The sequence below is a fragment of the Capricornis sumatraensis genome, chromosome 5 (genome assembly GCF_032405125.1).
Source record: "Capricornis sumatraensis isolate serow.1 chromosome 5, serow.2, whole genome shotgun sequence".
NCBI lineage: Eukaryota > Metazoa > Chordata > Mammalia > Artiodactyla > Bovidae > Capricornis > Capricornis sumatraensis.
Genome location: NC_091073.1, coordinates 31,002,821 through 31,019,426, shown reverse-complemented (window position 1 = coordinate 31,019,426; position 16,606 = coordinate 31,002,821). Strand labels below are relative to the sequence as shown.

General features: G+C 42.6%; 1 protein-coding gene across 1 annotated transcript; it reads right to left on the bottom strand.

Moving 5' to 3' along the window:
- Positions 1-574: 574 nt before the first annotated feature.
- On the bottom strand, positions 575-2,932 carry LOC138080225 (ATP-dependent Clp protease ATP-binding subunit clpX-like, mitochondrial). The gene has a single exon (XM_068973173.1). It carries the CDS (start codon positions 2,783-2,785, stop codon positions 884-886), a length of 1,902 nt encoding a protein of 633 aa, XP_068829274.1. The 5' UTR covers positions 2,786-2,932; the 3' UTR covers positions 575-883.
- Between the last annotated feature and the right edge of the window lie 13,674 nt (positions 2,933-16,606).

Sequence of the window (16,606 nt, the reverse complement as noted above, 5' to 3'; positions counted from 1 at the left end):
TCCCAAACATGAAACCCCCTCCCACCTCCCTCCCCATAACATCTCTGTGGGTGATCCCCATGCACCAGCCCCAAGCATGCTGTATCCTGCGTCAGACATAGACTGGCGATTCAATTCTTACATGATAGAATACATTATAGAATGCCATTCTCCCAAATCATCCCGCCCTCTCCCTCTCCCTCTGAGTCCAAAAGTCCGTTATACACATCTGTGTCTTTTTTCCTGTCTTGCATACAGGGTCGTCATTGCCATCTTTCTAAATTCCATATATATGTGTTAGTATACTGTATTGGTGTTTTTCTTTCTGGCTTACTTCACTCTGTATAATCGGCTCCAGTTTCATCCATCTCATCAGAACTGATTCAAATGAATTCTTTTTAACGGCTGAGTAATACTCCATTGTGTACATGTACCAAAGCTTTCTTATCCATTCATCTGCTGATGGACATCTAGGTTGTTTCCATGATCTTCGTTTTTAATCCCTTAATTATTTCTTTTTTTTTTTTTTCAATTTTAAAGAATTTATTTTCCCATTTGTAGAGTAACATTATTGTAAAATCCACAGTTATTGCAACACTTGCACTGCTTAAAAGAACTCCTAAGATTTTTTTTAAGTATATTTTTTAAAAACCGAAACAAAATAATGTACATATTCTCTCAGAACATTGTGTCATTAAAGTCCATGTAATATCAGTCTGTATAAATCAATGTGATGTTACATAATATACATGATCTGATTTTTATCCTAAAAGCTTCTGACCATGTATATGATATCCAATGCTATCCAAGATAGATCCAATGCTTTTAATGTCAGACTGCAGAGACAGTTACGATCCTAAACAAAAGAAGGACAACTTTATATACACAACAGAAGTCTGACAGTTCAGCTGTTTGCAGCATCTGCTTGACGAGGCCATCCTTCTTCTTCAATTCCAGAATCATACTCCTCTTCAGAAGATTCTTTGGTTGGAGCCCGGATGTATCCTGGTTCCTTCTTTCCTTCTACTACTTCTTTGTCAACCTCCACACATAAAATATCAGAATTAGGGACTTCAAACATTGGTTCTAGTAACAGCTTTTCCATAATGGACCGGAGGCCTCGTGCACCTGTTTTTCGTTCTAGTGCCAATCTGGCTATAGCTTTTAAAGCATCTTCAGTAACATTTAGTTCACACTTATCCATGCTGAATAAGGCTTGGTACTGAGAGATAACAGCATTATGTGGCTCAGTTAGTATTTGTACAAGTGTTTTCTCATCTAGGCTATGCAAAGGAACTACCACAGGCAACCGTCCCACAAACTCAGGAATCATGCCAAACTCAATGAGATCTCTGGCTTCCACATGACGTAATAAACGATCTTTTTCTTCAATGTCTTGGTGAGTATTCGATTCTCCACTTTGATTGGCAAGGTCAGCAGCAGCTGCAGCCCTTCTACCTTTTCCCAGATTAGATGGTGTTCCAAATCCAAGATACTTTTCATTTTTCCTCCTGCTGATGATTCTGTCCAAACCATTGAAAGCACCAGAAGCAACAAACAGAATGTTTGTTGTATCAGCTTGTACAGTTTCTCCACGTAGCTTACGGGAATTCTTTTCTGGAACATTGACTATCGTGCCTTCCAATAGTTTTAATAAGCCTTGCTGAACGCCTTCTCCACCTACATCCCGTAACTGATGAATGCCTGGCACACTGCCAATCTTATCTACTTCATCCAGAAAGACAATTCCTTGTTGTGCTTTTTCAACATTATAATTGGCATCTTGGAGCAGCTTGGCAATCACAGATTCAATATCTTCACCTACATATCCAGCCTGAGTCAAAGTGGTACAGTCACAGATAGCAAAAGGGACATCAAGGCATTTAGCTTGAGTTTGTGCCAGAAGAGTTTTATCTGACCCAGTTGGTCCAAGCAGCAAAATATTACTCTTTTCAAGTTTGATGTCATCGTGGGAAGAATCCAATACTTCACCTCCTCGTTTTTCCTGAGGTATTTGTTGATTTACCTGTTGCTGCACTGATGCTCCTAAAGCATTACCATGTGGACTAATTCCAGCAATCTGAAGTAACTTTGTAAATCTGTACTCATCCTCCCGTCTTCTTATTTCTAACTCTCTAGGTGTTAATGATGTCTGCTTCTCCACTTCTGCCTGCTGTCTCAGATTAGCTGGGATATTATTATATATTCTCTTGTAATGATTGTATACAGCAACTGAAAGCACCTTCTTGGCAAAGGACTGGCCAACAACGTACTTGTCGAGGTAGTTATAAATCTTCTTGTGGGGAGGAGGCGGTTTCTGTTGGAATGCCAATTTTACAGCTTCTGCTGCTGATTCAGGTTCTTTAATTATGCTTTTCTTTGAGTCTGCTTCTGATAACACAACAAAAAAATGATGACATTTTTCACACTTCACAAAGCGGGTGGATGACACAAAGGTCTCTACATGTGTGCATAAGTCACCACATTTAGGACAGCGAAGCTGGTTTCCACCCTTCCCAGAATTTCCAGAGCCTGATTTCTTACTGCTTCCCTCACTTGCTGATTTCTTATTTCCATCTCCAGAGCCATCTTTACTTATCCCATCTCTTGAGGCAAAGTATGCTGGTGTTTCTGTAAAAGCTCTAAAAGGAGCTCTTCGTAGAAGCTGAGTTTCAAAGGTCCCAAGCCTTCCTAAAACTGGTATATGAATACGACTACCAGAAATACCTCTTTGAGCGGAGACGAGCGATGAGCTAAAGATTCGCGCGGCCGCCGCGCCGCAAGTACAAGCTCCGCAGCCCGACATCTCCGCGGGGCCTAGGCCGGGGCTTCGCCCCCAGCGGCCTTCTGGGTCTCAGCGGCCGACTCTTTCTCGCAAAGTTCGCTCCCTTAGCTTCGGAATCTCTTGCCCGCTCTAGGCCCAATGCAGCGTTGACCCGCTTGGCACCAGGACCTCCGCTCTCTTCGTGCCCCACTGCCGTCTACTCAATAGACATCAATAGACACCTACCCCCCCCCCCCCACCCTCCCCCTCCTCCTTCCTCCGCTCCCCCCCTCCCCGCCCCCTTAATTATTTCTTACCAGTATTCTCAGGAAAACAGAAGCTAATGAGAAGAAGAAGTGCAGGCGTTCCATGTACTCACAGATTTGTTTTCTGAATTGTTGGAAAATATTAAGAGACAGTGACATCATTGTGTCTTCTGGTGATGAAATCTCTTACTCTAAACCCAGTTCAGACTAATATTTAATGAATAAAGACAAGATGGTCAGGATGTGGGTTTCAAAGGTAATATAATTCCAGAGGTCAGAGTCTGCCTCTGAGGGGTAGGGAGCTGTCAGGAACCCTGAGAAGAATTAGTCGAAATACACGTGTGCAAGACTGGAGAGTGTTCTGTATAGTAACGAGTGTTCCAGGAATTGGGAACATGTATACGAAAGCTGTGTGTAGAGTGTGTGGCACAGTCTGACCATGGAGAGAAGCAACCCAAGGTGGTAGATGGGTAGTGTTGGCACCATCTTGTGGCCTCTTTTGGGATCTGGTCTCAAAAAATACCACTTTGGTTCCCAGCATGCATGAGTACTTAGTCATGTCCAGTTATTTTGTGACCTCATGGATTATAGGGCTCCGGGCTCTTCTGTCCATGGAATTTTCCAGGCAAGAATACTGGAGTGGGTTGCCATTTCCTTCACCAGGGGATCCTCCCAACCTAGGGATTGAACCCATGCATCCTGCAATTGGCAGGCAGATTCTTTACCACCTCTGCCACCTGGGAAGGTTCCCAGACTGTGCCCTCAATTATTTGATATTATTATTTGATAATGATAGTAAGAAATCTGCCTGCAATGCAGAGTCAGATTCAATCCCTGGGTCAGGATCCCCTGGAGGAGGAAAGGGCAACCCACTCCAGTATTCTTACCTGGGAAATCCCACGGACAGAGAAGCCTGACAGGTTCAGTCCATGGGTCGCAGATAGTCAGAGATGACTGAGTGACTAACACACATACGTCGTTTGATAGGATAAGGCTAACCAATCCAACCTGATTGTATATTTTCAACTACAGGGGCAAATTAGGTGCCAAGGCTGAGACTTTATACCATGAATGGAGATATGTGATCTATTTTTAAATATTGGGCGGGTTTTTTGGTAGAAAGCAAAAGCGTTTATGTTTAGATACAAGCTGTCCCTTACTATTCGCAGGGCACTCGCTCTAGGACTCCCACGGACACAGAGCTCTGGGGATGCTTAAGTCTCTTCTATGAAATGGCCTTTCCCAGCCAGTCCTCTGCATCCCCCAGATGCAGAGGGTCCTGCACCCACGAAATGGTGGGCTAGTGGGCTGACTACTCATCCTTAGTGCAATTCCATGGAAGAAGAAAGAGGGAAATAGAAAATGAAGCAGAGGAGTGAAGAGGGCGAGTGCCAGGAAGGGCTTTGCAGAGCTGGTCATGTTTGCTATCAAGAGCAACCTACTTACAGGATACAGGATGCTTGGGGCTGGTGCACGGGGATGATCCAGAGAGATGATATGGGGTGGGAGGGGGGTTCATGATTGGGAACTCATGTACACCCGTGGCGGATTCATGTCAATGTATGATTTAATAAAGAATTAAAAAAAAAAAGAGCAACTACTTTACTTCGCAGGGGCATTTTCTGAGAGGCTACGTGAACAACTGTGGTTTAGAAAAGAGTTTATCTGTTAGGCCCCCTTTCCCACTGGTCAGAGATTTATCCCACAGGGTATTAACTCTTCACAGAGTATTAACTCCACACACACCTCCAGGGTGTACACATTTGATCGTTTTCTTTTGTTTTGGAGTATAATTACTTCACAATGTTACATTAGTTTCTGCTGATACAATGAAGTGAATCAGCTATATGTATACATATGTCCTCTCCCTCCTCCTTGCCCCCATCTCACCCATCAAAGTGCTCCCTGCGTTGTACAGCAGCCTCCCACTCGCTGTCTATTTTACACATGGTAGTGTATATACGTCAGTCTAATCTCGCAGTTCGTGCCCCCCACTCCTACACCCCAACCCATGCCTACGTGTCCGTTCTCTACGTCTCCATCTTTATTCCTGTCGTGCAGATAGTTTCATCTGTACTCCTTTTCTAGGTTCCACATGGATGCGTTACATACAGTATTTGTTTTTCTCTTTCTGACTGATTTCACTCTGTATGACAGATTCTGGGTGCATCCACATCTCTACAAATGACCCAGTTTCACTCCTGTTAGTGGCTGAGTAATATTCCTTTGTATAGCTGTACCACATCTTTACCCATTCATCTGTTGATGGACATTTTGGTTGCTTCCATGTCCTGGCCATTGTACTCACCTGATCTTTAAGAGAGTCCCTGGCTTCTCAGGCTTCAGCAGCAATGGCGAAGATGGAGAGGAGGGCAGAGGCATGGGCTGTGGACATAAGGCAATGCTTTGGGGCCTGTGGCAGGGATGCCTAAACAAAGCAAGTGGCCATGAGGCCTGGAGGTAGGCGCTGCCCAGAGAACCAGAGGTAGCAATGAATCCTGATTCAGGGGGTGACTTGTGCTGGGCAGTCTAGCCGTTGAATATCTGGCCCTCAACATGAGTCAAGATAAAACTCAGTTAACCCTCTGTATCCAGAGAGACCCATAATAAGAGAGGCTGTCTTTTGTCTCACTACAGGCAGCAGGACACATAGCAGCTGGACCTCAATCTTCTACTAAGGAGATGAGAACTCAGTGTTTTTTTTAGTACACATTTAAGATAGATGATGGGAAATAGCTGAAAACATAAGCTGGTATAACTTTAAGGAAGTGTTAACTCAGGTAAGAGCAAGTTCAGAAGTTGGTGGATTCAGCAGCTGAATCATGTTCAAGCCCTCTGCTTTCAAATAGGTTACCATCTGCACAGATTCCTTCCTTCCTTCCTTTTAATTTTTTTTTTGAGAAATAGTCATATGTTCCAACATCACAAAATTTTCCCATTTCTCTTTGTACAGCAGCCTCATCACTCCGAGAAACAACACTCAACTGTTCTGTCAGCCGTGTCACAACTTCATAAGAAAAGTTGCCAGTTTCTCAGCTAGAAAAATGAGTTGGGCTCTCATTTCTTTCTTCCTTATATTTTCCACTCAAGTAAATTCACATTCCTGCATTCCTTCATTTGCCATACCTCCTCTTCCTATAGCGTATTTTGTACATGTAAAATTCTTTGTTTGCAAACAGTGGTAAAAATGTGGCTAACATGCAAAAATTGAGTTTATTAAAATTTTATCTATGTTGGTAGAATCTACAGGAATCAACTCAGGGAAAAAAACAAGACAGGTAAATCACAGCCAAGATTCTGCCATAGAATGGTCTACCTAGGATATTACTGCTGGTAGCTTTGTCATCTTATTAAACCTGTCCACAGCCAGCTGGATCCACTGGGCCTGCCAAGCCCCTCCCCATGTCTAACTGCTTCACTCTGCCACTGGGGAATGATTTCTCATCATTATGCTTTGTTGAAAATCATGAAAGTTTACTTGTACATGTATTTCAGGAGTGGAGACATTTATAATTGAATTGATTTTTTTCAGTCCCTGTTTGTCTCTAAAGACCTGATCTTTCAAACAATGAATCTTAAACATTATCCATCAGCAAACTTAATTATTATGTGAGCTGTTTTCCCATCGGGGTTTCACCATAAAAGACTGATGTTGTCTCCCCATTGATTTTACTTCAGTTTTAACAAAATATAATCAGATAATTTGAATTTTCTGCCAGAGTATTTGGCATGTTTTCTGGCAACCAAATGAATACATTTATTGAGTGTTCATAGCTTGAAAATTTCTGGTGATAGTGTTTATTGGTTTGCTCTTTTGTAATTAAATCAAATAAGCTAACATTCCTAGGTACCCAAGCAGAGAGAACATGACTTAAACGTTCGTTAGACTGGGTTTGTTATTTTGTGAAATTGTGCTGATGGACACACTGAGCCATGCTAGATGAGATGTGAAGTGTAATAAACCCCACATATTAGCCACAGAGCAAAGTCTACTTTTATCTAAGTTGTCCAGAGTTTTCAGCACCAGCTGAGGAGGAAAAGGCCTGGTTAATGCTGGCTTATATTACCCGTCCAAGTGTGATTACAGCTAGGAAAAAAAAAGAAAAGGATTTTTTTTTTAAACCAGAGGGGTTTTCTTCAAGGAACCTCAAGACTGTGACTACATTTTGCAGATGTTTTCAATGTATTTAGTTAAAGAAAACAGTAGAAGTCAATAAAAAATTTAATTTTAAAAATGGGATCTATAAGGCATACATGAATAAAATGTTGAACTGACTCTTTAATCCTTAAGATAGCATTTAAGCACTATGTTGAACTAGGCAAAATGTTTCATAAATACCTACATTGAGGCTGAGTAAAGGGCTTTCCAAAGGAAGAAACCGGAACACAGAGGGCTATGAATAATTCTTTCTATTTATAAAGTTAATTAACGACATCAATGACTAGATTATTTTGTTTTTCATACTGTACAAGGAAACAGTCCCATTCAGGCCCTTTGCTGTAACCACAGACTGGCATAAGATGGGCTGTTTGTGGATTTGATTCTGCTAAAATTGCATATGGGAAATTCTAGCTACATAAACCTAGAAACAGAGTGTCTTTTTTTTTTTTTTTCTTAGCCAACAAAAAACATCAGTGTTTAAAAGAGTAGTGTATTGACATCAGATGTCAGTTATATAGGAAATATTTATAAGTGGCCTCACTGCATGATCAGTGACCTTGTTTTAGGGCAAACTGGCAGGAGGCTGTCCTCTTTCTACCTGGATGACAGCACTGGATGAGCAAAATGGGGCCAACTGGGAGAGCATCCATCACTCTTTACGAGCACGGCCTTCTGGAAAGGCTGTTTAGCCCCTGGAGATACTTCAAAAGAGCTTTTGGAAGCCTGTGGAATGCAGGTTTCCTCCATGAACTTTAAAAGGCTTTGGGAACTACCTGATTTCTCAGGCCAGAATGGATTCTGTGCTTGGCAGAAATGAAACGCGCTGAATCAGATCCATTACAGACTCAACCGGAGTCTGTGGCTATTGACCTCGTAAAGATCGGGCACTCCCTTTCAAATTCCTGACACTGTAATCCTAGTTGAGAGGTACAGATTGGGGCTGACCTGTGATTTTCAGGTTTCCTTTTGATCTTCCAGCCCTCCTCGTTTGCTGCCTGGCCATACATGCATTCCTGTACATAACTGTCCCTGCACTCTCCCTAGAGAGCCGCCCACCTGCTCTCTGCCAGCTGCCCCTTTGAAGTGATGAACTTCATTTCACAGGGCGCCCCATCCCTTCCCTGCCCCTCCCCAACCCCTCTCTGTCCCTTTAAACACACACACACACCCCAAACTGGGCTCCTAGTTCAAACCGGAGGTGCTGATGTGGTCTCTTTACATCTTGATTTCCCAGGGAAATGTATACTATGATCTTCAATAATTTTATAACCAATAAGACTGATACCATTTTGCAACATTACTCAGTGTCATTATTAAATCGGGCCTCTTTCTATGGGTAACTAACAATTTCCACATTATAATCCAGCACAGAAATATCTTGGCACTCTCCTTTAAGTTTTATGCAGTAAGAACACAGCTGTAAAGTTCATATGGACTCACTCATAATTTTCAAGTTATTTTAATCATTTATCAAACCATTTAATCATTTATCAAATGGCAAGCAGTGCACTTATTCTTCTGAGTCTTTTTAGCACAATGATTAACAACAGTTATTTGATCTATGTATTATTCATTGGCAATTATTTAGAGGCAAAACAAACAAAATCTTGATTTTTCTACTTCTTAGAGGCAACTGGAAAATAAGACCAGCTTCTTTTTTTTTTCTTTTTTAACTGTGCCATGTGGCTTGTGGGATGTTAGTTCATCAACCAGGGACTAAACGCAGGCCCACAGCAGTGAAAGCAACAAGTCCTAACCACTAGAGGGCCAGGGAATTCCCAAGATCAACTTCTTTACAAAGAAACATCTTAATTTAATCAGTATCATTACAGAATGCAGAGCCTAGAATAATGCTGATGATCTCATCTTGGAGCTTTCAATATTAAATTTTAAAGGATGTGCTGATCCAGGGGATAACGGGATAGAGTTCTGCTTCATTTTGTTGGCTTAGGATGGGTTTCTTAAGTTCTAGGAGCCTCGAGTTCCTCATCTATAAAGTGAGGGTAATAATTATTCCCTCACAGGGTTCAATGAGAATATGCATGTGTGTGCTCAGTCATGTCCGATTCTTTGAGACCCCATGGACTGTAGCCCACCAGGCTCCTCTGTCCATAGGATTCTCCAGGCAAGAATACTGGAGTGGGTCATCATGCTCTACTCCAGGGGATCTTCCTGACCCAGGGATCGAACCCATGTCTCTTGTGTCTCCTGCACTGCAGGTGGGTTCTTTACCACTGCACCACCTGGAAACTGTGCTGTAAAAGTACTGCCACCTGCCTCACAAGCAGGCTGCCTGACACTGTGTATGTGGGAGAACTGATTGAACCCACTTCCTTCTCCTGGGAGACTGAGTGAGAGTCTACGACTCAGGTCTTTTTCTCTAGTTCCTTCAGGTGAGACACATACTCTTGGTTCCCTCTGCCTTCTTCCAAGTTGACTTCTTACTCATTACCAACCCCTAGTGGCTGCAGTCCATGGGGTCGCTAGGAGTCGGACATGACTGAGTGACTTTACTTTTCACTTTTTCCTGCTTTGGAGAAGGCAGTGGCACCCCACTCCAGTACTCTTGCCTGGAAAATCCCATGGACAGAGGAGCCTGGTGGGCTGCAGTCCATGGGGTCACTAAGAGTCGGACACGACTGAGCAACTTCACTTTCACTTTCGCTTTCATGCATTGGCGAAGGAAATGGCAACCCACTCCAGTGTTCTTGCCTGGAGAATCCCGGGGACGGGGGAGCCTGGTGGGCTGCCGTCTATGGGGTCACTAAGAGTCGGACATGACTGACGCGACTTAGCAGCAGCAGCAGCAGCAGCAGCAGTGGCCTCATCTAGCAATTCTGGTTCCTGAGGGGCCAGTTTTTAAAAGCTAGTGTTTGTTACCTTCCCAGGGCGAGTTTATGGGCTTCCCAGGTGGTGCTATGATAAAGGAGCCACTTGCCAATGCAGGAGACCTAAGAGCTGTGGGTTTGATCCCTGGGTAAGGAAGATGCCCTGGAGGAGGGCTTTGAAACCCACTCCAGCATTCTTGCCTGGAGAATCCTATGGACAGAGGAGCCAGGTGGGCTACAGTTCACAGGGCTGCAAAAAATCAGATACCACGGAAGCGACTTAGCATGCAGCATGCAGGGCAAATTTACAATATTTTTTCCCACTGGCTATTTTAATCAAAGTCATACACACTCATGTTTGGAGCCCCCTCAGTTTGACAATGAAAAAGTTTTAAGAGGTGGTTGATGAATTGTTTTAAATGGAAATGTACTGACATTGAAAACTTCATAAACTTCTTTAACTCAGTGTAATTACTTGGTCAAATTTTTATATAGCAAACTTAAACCTGCTTTGATTTTTCTTACTTAAAAAAATTTTTTTTTTACAGAATCCTCTTCTATGGAAAGTTTACAACAAAAATTGATTTATTGATTTTTTTTTAACCTATTGCCATTATAGGACTTTTAGGTGGCATTATTTAATTTTTTAATTTATGAAAATTGTCTAACCCTCAGAATAATTGAATGAAGAGTAAAACAAATGTTCCTATACCCCATTCATAAATTTATTAAATATTACCACAAATGCGCCAGCTCTTTCACAAATTTCTCTTTCCCAAAATCATTGAGAATAGGATGCAGAATCATGGTACTTTACCCCTGGACGCTTCAGCATGTCTATCCCAAGAACAAGTAAACTGTACTTCCACAGTCAGCTTCTTCATTGTCTTGGGTTCATAGTCAAGAAGGGGAAGAGGATTTGAGGAACATTGGTAGAATCAATGAATGCAAAGTCCATGTTGAGTTGTCTCAGATTGTCCCCAAACTATCCTTGGTAGTTTTTTTGTTTGTTTTTCTTTTTGATCTAAGGTCCAATCAGCTTCATGCCTTACCTGTGTGCGTACTAAGTTGCTTCCGTTGTGTCTGACTCTTTGTGACCCTATGGACTGTAGCCTGCCAGGCTCCTCTGTCCACGGGATTCTCCCGGCAAGAATACTGGAGTGGGTTGCCATGCCCTCCTCCAGGGGATCTTCCTGACCCAGGGATTGAACCTGCATCTCTTACATCTCCTGCACTGGCAGACGTGTTCTTTACCACTAGTGCCACCTAGGAAGCCCTTCACGCCTTACATAGTCTCTTAATTCTCTTGTGGGAGCCAAACTGATGCTTTCCCCTTCTTATGATTATATAGGCCATCACTATCGAGAGAAAAAGCACTTTGAAATAGGAAAAAGCAACTAGGTCACTCTAAAAGTTTTGATCCTAAAACACACACACATACAAGGTAAATTTGAAAATTTACCGTAAATCTAAAGTCCCTAGCAAAAGCAAACATATCCTGAAGTTTTATAGTACTAATATTGGAATATATTTTACGATCTATGTTGGTATGTTAATCATAACAGAAAGTTGTCATATTTCCACTATGAGCAGGCTAATATGAACTTGGTAACCTTGGGAAGTTTTGAGTTTTTTCCTCTAAATGCATGTATGATTTTTTATGATAGATGACCACATGGCTCGCTAAGCAAAGAATAGTGGCAAGATTAAAACTGGCTAAAGTTCCATGGTTTAAAATGGCCAAGTTAAACAGTGGGGGCCAAGTTAAACTGATCTGACTTTCCTTCAGTTCAGCTGCAGGGAGAGTCTGTTTGACTTCATGAAACAGATTATTCTTTTCTGATCTGTAGTGTAGAAGATGCACCCAAGGTGGTTTTTGACATTTTATTGAATGTAAGAGCCTCTATTTTCAGTGCAAATTGGTATTTTCTAGTAAATTATCAGAAAGAGAAAAGTGTCAGAAGAATTTGGTGACATGGTAGTTCTGTTGCTCAAACCTAAACATGTCAAATCCAATCCCATTGACTATGTTGTTTGCTTGTGTTTGTGCCAGTTACAATGTGAGCTTTTTCGTTTAAGTTTAAAACAAGCTGTTCTTAGGCAATGAGGACTAATTGGCCAGATGCTAGTGGTTTCTTAAGGAAAACTCATACCTTTGTTGCAGTCTTTTTCTGTGATACTCATACCTTCAGTCTCGCCTCTATAAATAACAGTTGGTCCAAACTTAAGAATTGTTGAGAATAGGTGGGAAATGAATGGAGAGACTGATAAAATAATTTGGGGCCAATTTTCCTGTCTTTAAGTTTCATATCAAGGAATTACCATATGTCTTACAGAGGTTAAGAGATTGCCATTCTCCTAGCTCAGCTGCTAATCAGCTATCTTATCTTTGATTCTTTTGCACAACAGCTCTTCACCTATAACATGGAAGTAATGATATTTCCCCTCTCTAGTTGACAAGGGTGCTGTAAACATCTAAATTAAACTGTGCCTATCCATAGACTAGCAATTCAGTTCAGTTCAGTTCAGTCACTCAGTCGTGTCCGACTCTTTGCGACCCCATGAATTGCAGCACGCCAAGCCTCCCTGTCCATCACCATCTCCCGGAGTTCATTCAAACTCACGTCCATCGAGTCGGTGATGCCATCCAGCCATCTCATCCTCAGTTGTCCCCTTCTCCTCCTGCCCCCAATCCCTTCCAGCATCAGAGTCTTTTCCAATGAGTCAGGTGGCCAAAGTATTGGAGTTTCAGCTTTAGCATCGTTCCTTCCAAAGAACACCCAGGGCTGATTTCCTTCAGAACGGACTGGTTGGATCTCCTTGCAGTCCAAGGGACTCTCAAGAGTCTTCTCCAACACCACAGTTCAAAGGCATCAATTCTTCGGCACTCAGCCTTGTTCATAGTCCAACTCTCGCATCCATATATGACCACAGGAAAAACCATAGCCTTGACTAGACGGACCTTTGTTGGCAAAGTAATGTCTCTGCTTTTCAACAAGCAATAGTGGTACTTTAAAGAGCTAAAAAAATAAACATAAGGCATTTCTGTTATTTCTGTAGCTATAGAACAGTATGAAACTATTGTATATTTTCTGTACCTACTTTATCATTCTATTTTTATTTTAGTGACTATAACACTTAAGGAATGAGTGTGAGCTTCTGCCTTTGAGATGATATAATATGGTGACTCTTTCAAGTCATTGTTTATTTAAAAACTGGAAAACGTCCAAGGATTTACTTTCTTTCTTCCCTTAGCAAATAAGTTATTATGAATATTGATCAGCTATCACTAGCCTGCAGGAGATGAGCAGACTGGAGGTCAGCTTGGAGCCTAGGTGGGCTCCCCTGGTTCTGAATGCCCAGGTTGCGGCAGCAGCTCCTGAAGTGAGGAGAGGTTGAGGAGAGGAAAGTGCTCATCCTGAGTAATAAGATTCTCAGAGGACACAGACCTGTTCTAGTAAGAAGGTGCTGATTGGGGAGTGGAGGGCGGAACTGGGAATAACATGACACCTGTCATTTGGGGTCTCTTCTGACCCAGCAGTGGCCCAGATGGTAAAGAATCTGTTTGCAATACAGGATACCCGGGTTCGATCCCTGATCCCGTGGAGAAGGGAATGACAACCTACTCTAGTATTCTTGCCTGGAGAATCCCATGGAGAGAGGAGCCTGGTGGGCTACAGTCCATGGGGTCACAAAGAGCTGGACATGCCTAACACACACAATGACCCAACCCATAAAATAGATTTCACAGGAAAATACTGTGAGCAGAGCAGAAAGAGAGAGGTTCACAGAGAGCCTTGCTGAGCCATTAGGGGCCTGAGATGCCTGTGTTTGGGGTGCTGTGTCATCAGAAGAGATTTGCAGCCTTGCATTGGCAGATGAGGAACTCTGGTGCCCGTAGCTCTGAAAGTGACAGAACCGGGACAAGGGGCATCCCCATCACCTGGTACTCCTCTGGACTCCAGGATTCATTATGTAGTAGAGCGTGTGTGTGTGTGTGTGTGTGTGTGTGTGTGTGTGTGTGTGTTGGGAAGGGTCTCTGGGAGAAGTCACTTAAAATTGTCTATGATCAAAGTGGAGACAGAGCCCGAGACACCATTTCGCACTATTATTGGTGGTGGTGATTTAGTCGCTATGTCGTGTCCAACTCTTGTGACCCATGGACTGTGGCCCACCAGGCTCCTCTGACCATGGGGATTCTCTGGCAGGAATACTGGTGTGGGTTGCCATTTCCTGCTCCAGGGGATCTTCCTGACCCAGGAATTGAACCTGGGTCGCCTGCATTGCAGGCAGACTCTTCACCAACTGAGCTACAAGGGAAGCCTGGCCTACATCAGGGCAGCAGTTGGCTTAATAATTTGAAAATAAATGGTGGAGGATGAGGTACAGTAATGTGACTGCTCTTGATGACTGTGAACTGCACACTTAACAATGGTTAAGATGGTAAATTTTACATTATGTGTATTTTACCACAATTAAAAATAATTGGGGGGTGGTTACAGGTGACTTTTCCTTTTCAGGAATAAAAGAAGAAACTTAATTTAATAAATGGAATAATGTGGGACAAAGGATAGCCTCACAGGGACTTCTGCCAGCCAGGCTGAATAATCACCCACTCTGGTTAGGTCATTAGCTCTCCTATCTGCTCATTAATCCCTGTACCTTGAACAGAGACGGGTGCCAACTGCAATCCTTCAATCCGCTTTCCAATAGGATATCCGAATTACATTCCCTGGACTGAACTTTTCCAGAGCAGATGTTTGAAGACTTCTCAGTCCTCTGGATAAAGATTGTCCTTTATCTTCCTGATTGATGGCAGCCTTTCATTTGATGATCAAATGAAGCCACTCATAATTCTGTTAGAGATGTCTTAGACGGCCCTTAGGAGAATATTTGTACCCCGAGGGCTCTTGGCCTTCAGTGTTGCTTCACCCTGTCAGCAGCACGGGTGTTAGTGCCCTGCGCATGCACTTTCTTCCACGATTTAAATTATCGTGCTCTCCCCTTAGCGCTTTTAAGATCAGGCCTCTGTTGGGTGATGCTTGAAATGGCAGTCACTTGAGGGAAAAGCCTCAAGTACTAGACAAGCCACTCGTGAAACCTGACCCTGTCAAGTTCTGGAATTCTTCTATTGTCACACTTACTGTGCTATTAAGAAAGGTTTTGTCTTATCCACTCAACCCAGGAAGGGGGTTGGGGAAATGTAATTCTTGTGTGGTGAGAAAGAAAATAACTCTGTATTATTTTAAAATCTGTATTTTCTTTTAGAGCCCAGAAAATGAAAGGAACATCTTTTCTTTAGAATGAGGAAAACTGTTAGAGGACTCAATAACAAAATTGAAGAGGCTGAAACATTCAGGGAAATACACATTGGGACATGTAACTTGCTCTGCCTACTGGATTTCCCTTCTGGCTGTAAGAATAGCACCTCACAAAGCAAGTGAGAGATTTATGTATTTTAGTTTTCTTAGACACTAAATCACATAACCAGCACAGAAATGGATTGGCGAACACTGACTAGTGACTGCTTAGTCTTGGCTATAAGATAAAACAGTGTAACAGAGCTGATAAGCATAAATAGAAGACTCTTCAGTTTTGAGGGCATAAGGAAACCTATACTCTCTCCAGAAAAGTGCTCTTTCTTTTTAAAAAGTCAGAATATAATTGCTTTACAATCCTGGGTTATTTTCCATTGTACAACAACATGAATCAGCTGTGTGTGTGCTGTGCTCAGTTGTGTCCGACTCTTTGTGATCCCATGGACTGCAGCCTGCCAGACTTCTCTGTCCATGGAATTTTCCAGGCAAGAATACTGGGGCAGGTTGCCATTTCCTTCTTCAGGGGATCTTCCCAACCCAGGGATCGAACCGGCATCTGTTGCATTGGCGGGCAGATTCTTTACCACTGTCGCCACCTGGAACGTGAATCAGCTATAAGTATACATATATTCCTTGCCTCTCAGACCTCCGTTCCACCTCACCCCTCATCCCTTCCTTGTAGGTCATCATAGAGCACTGAGTTGAGCTTCCTGTGCAGGAAAACATGCTCATTCATTGTCAGGTGCCTGAAATGATGTTATTATTTTTCTATAGTTTAAGGTCTTATGTATACATGTACCTGGGAGGAGGTAAGCCACTTTATCAAAGTGAGGGACTAGCTATTTTAAAATCACCTAGGATACTTGTTAAAATAAAGATTTGGTACCAAAACCCTCTGAACAAGAAATTTAGAAATCTAAATTTTAACAAGGCCCCAGGTGAGTCTTTCCCTAGCAAGATCGGGATCACTGTTTTAATCCTTTAGCAGTCATTTTGCCGTAATTGAGCTACTGTAATGGGGTAAAAGTTGGGTGGAGATGAGATCTAGAGAGCATTCAGGAGAGAGCAGGGAGGATAGGGCAGCACCTAAAGAGAGGAAAAAAAGGGAGGGAAAAACTGACTGGCTAGAGTCTGGTAGGAGAGAATTTGACATTGGAATTTGATATTTGGGGGATTCTTGAGGGTGTTTCAGAACATGCAGCATGTGGGAATCAAAGAAGAAGATAAAAATTCAAACCACAGACAAACTGGAAGGAATGGAGCAGAAATACTATCTTGTGGTGGAGGAA

Bases quoted from the DNA above. Each gene is read 5' to 3' on its own strand.
- LOC138080225 (XM_068973173.1), bottom strand. From the start codon at position 2,785: ATGTCGGGCTGCGGAGCTTGTACTTGCGGCGCGGCGGCCGCGCGAATC.